This window comes from Triticum aestivum, chromosome 5D (genome assembly GCF_018294505.1).
Source record: "Triticum aestivum cultivar Chinese Spring chromosome 5D, IWGSC CS RefSeq v2.1, whole genome shotgun sequence".
NCBI classification, from domain to species: Eukaryota; Viridiplantae; Streptophyta; class Magnoliopsida; order Poales; family Poaceae; genus Triticum; species Triticum aestivum.
Genome location: NC_057808.1, coordinates 543,534,502 through 543,536,873, shown reverse-complemented (window position 1 = coordinate 543,536,873; position 2,372 = coordinate 543,534,502). Strand labels below are relative to the sequence as shown.

Sequence of the window (2,372 nt, the reverse complement as noted above, 5' to 3'; positions counted from 1 at the left end):
GACTAGAGGAAGGAATGGAAGAGAAAACAAACAGGTTGAGTGAAGGCAATTTTCTAGCAGCTAAACTCTGGTAGGTTTGAGAGGCATCAGAAATCCGAGGATCACTTGCAATCCCCCAATGGGTTCACAGTAGCAACCATAAAGTATGATGAGTAACCGCCCGCTCCGACCGGTTTTGATGCATATCAGCGTCACATTGGTACCTGGACGATCTTCCCACATGCAGCTGACCTGCAAGACCAGTGAACTTGGCTTTGTACTATGGTTGCTTGCTTGCTAGAACATAGAACCATCTAGAAATCTAGTCTAGTCGGCCTAATAAACCAAATTGTGTATTAAATTGTTCTCGGTTCAACCTCGTTGATAGCAGTAGTCATCGAAGATGAGTGATCCGACTAGTACTGTTAATTTTTTGCTGCAAAAGAGAGACTCGGTCGGTCATTATTCAACGGTACTGGTGGCGCTCATGAACTCCCCATCGGCAACGAGCCTAGCGAGCGCCTCTGGAGCGAGGCACACCTCCAGCGCCATGCTCCCTCCGCCGGCTCGGCCTGCATACACAGTCACCTTCCCATCCACCTTGTTCCCCGAGCCGCTCCGGACGGCAACCGGCGCGCCCCACCCGAAGTCGTTCCCGTACACGTCGAACCTGGGCGAGCTCCCTGTGAACGTTCCCGTGGGAACGGCGGCCACGAACCCGGGCAGGCAATTGAAGCTAGGCTCCTGGGGCCAGGACGCGAGCTTGTCCCTAGTGCTGGCTTCGTCGCACGACGCCACGGCACGGTTCAGGAGCCATGCCGCCCAGCCCAGGCCCTTGCCCACGATGTCGCCGGCGGTGGACTTGGCAGTGGCGTTCCCCACAGCATTGCCCGCGTAAGATGCCGGTATGCCACCAACGCGTCCACGGAATCCCACTAGCACAATGTACGCTGTTTCCTGGTCCGGCGAGAGCTGCCGGGCTCGGCAAACGGCGCGCCACAGGTGCGCGAGGAGGGCCTGCAGCGAGGAGATGGTGCTACCGGTGCCGGAGCCGGACATCTCAGCGTTCGCCTTCGCCTTGAGCTCCTTTACGCTCGCTGCAGAGAAATGGATGAAGCATTCTTGCACCGGCGGGAACAAGTGTACACGCTGGCCGACGACGTCACCCAGTTTCCCGAAGGGTAGAGGGATGGGCACGGCGCAGCAGCTGCCAAGGAAACTCCTGTCGAAGACCGGCAACGGCATGGAGTTTATGACATTGTCGCCGGCGCCGGCACGGCTTAGCTCCGACCAGGTGTTGAACAACTGCCAGAATGTTGTCCCGTCGGCGATGCCGTGGTTCATCGACACGGCGATGAAGACGCCGTCGGCGAGCTCCGTGACCTGCGCCGCCAGGACCGGGCGCGAGCCCGCAGCGGCGTCCACACCGAGTAGCCTGTCGAGTGGGAAGAAGGACGAGACCACCCGCGGAACGACGGGCGAGGCGGTGACGTCGGCGATGGTGACGGCCGGTGCCATGGCGTGGATGAACTCGGCGCCCTCGCCGCTGCAGCGGAGCGAAATGATGAGGCTCTGGCTCTGAGGCGCGACGGCGACGACGAGGCGTCCGGCATAAGGGTAGAAGCGGCCAATGGCGCCCGCAAAGGAAGAAGCGAGACGCTCGACGTCGACGTGTCCTCCGGTGGTGGGAGGCTTGGGCAGGAGGATGCCCTTCTGGATGTGCTCCACGGTGATATTCTTGAGATCCCATGGAGTCAGGTGGATGGTCTCCGGCTCCAGCGGCCGCAAGGATGTTGGCTCCGGCCGTACCATGCGCCGAGACAGGATTCGTACATCGCCCATCGTACCCTGTGCTTCAGTTTACCCTGACAGGGCACCGGAGTGAACAGTACATGTATGTGGTTACAAAGGAAAGTTGTTGGTTTGCGCAGATGGGATCAAACACATATGCCTGCCATTTGTACCTTATCTTCGCATCCACAATCGCTTTGTACATGTACATGTACTAAACCTCGCTTTGTATTGTGGCTGCATGCCACAATCGTCCTCAGATCCTGTAAAAAAGGGGTTGTAGCCTAAACCCTTGCCCATGATATCGCCGGTGGTGGACTTGGCGGTAATCGTTCCGCACCGCAATGCCCGAGTAAGATGCCGGTATGCCACCAACATGTCCATGGAATCCCACAAGGACAGTGTATGTTGTCTCCTGGTCTGGCCCGTGAAACATGATCCTGCACTAATTTAGATGCAACATGCATGTACGTGTAGGTGTAGTAGCGGGTAAGTAAATCAGTGATTCCCTGGATTAGTGGAATTTCCATTTCCCTCGCGTGGGCCCGCACACATTGACATGAGCGATCAACCTAGCCGCAAATCAATCCCACAAAATTAAC

The 2,372-nt window shown here is 57.4% G+C and overlaps 1 protein-coding gene across 1 annotated transcript; it reads right to left on the bottom strand.

The window, feature by feature from the left end:
- Positions 1-441: 441 nt before the first annotated feature.
- LOC123126100 (uncharacterized acetyltransferase At3g50280-like) lies at positions 442-1,821 on the bottom strand. Its single transcript, XM_044546501.1, has one exon. It carries the CDS (start codon positions 1,819-1,821, stop codon positions 442-444), a length of 1,380 nt encoding a protein of 459 aa, XP_044402436.1.
- Positions 1,822-2,372: the final 551 nt, after the last annotated feature.

Coding starts and splice junctions, on each gene's coding strand:
- LOC123126100 (XM_044546501.1), bottom strand. CDS start 1,821: ATGGGCGATGTACGAATCCTGTCTCGGCGCATGGTACGGCCGGAGCCA.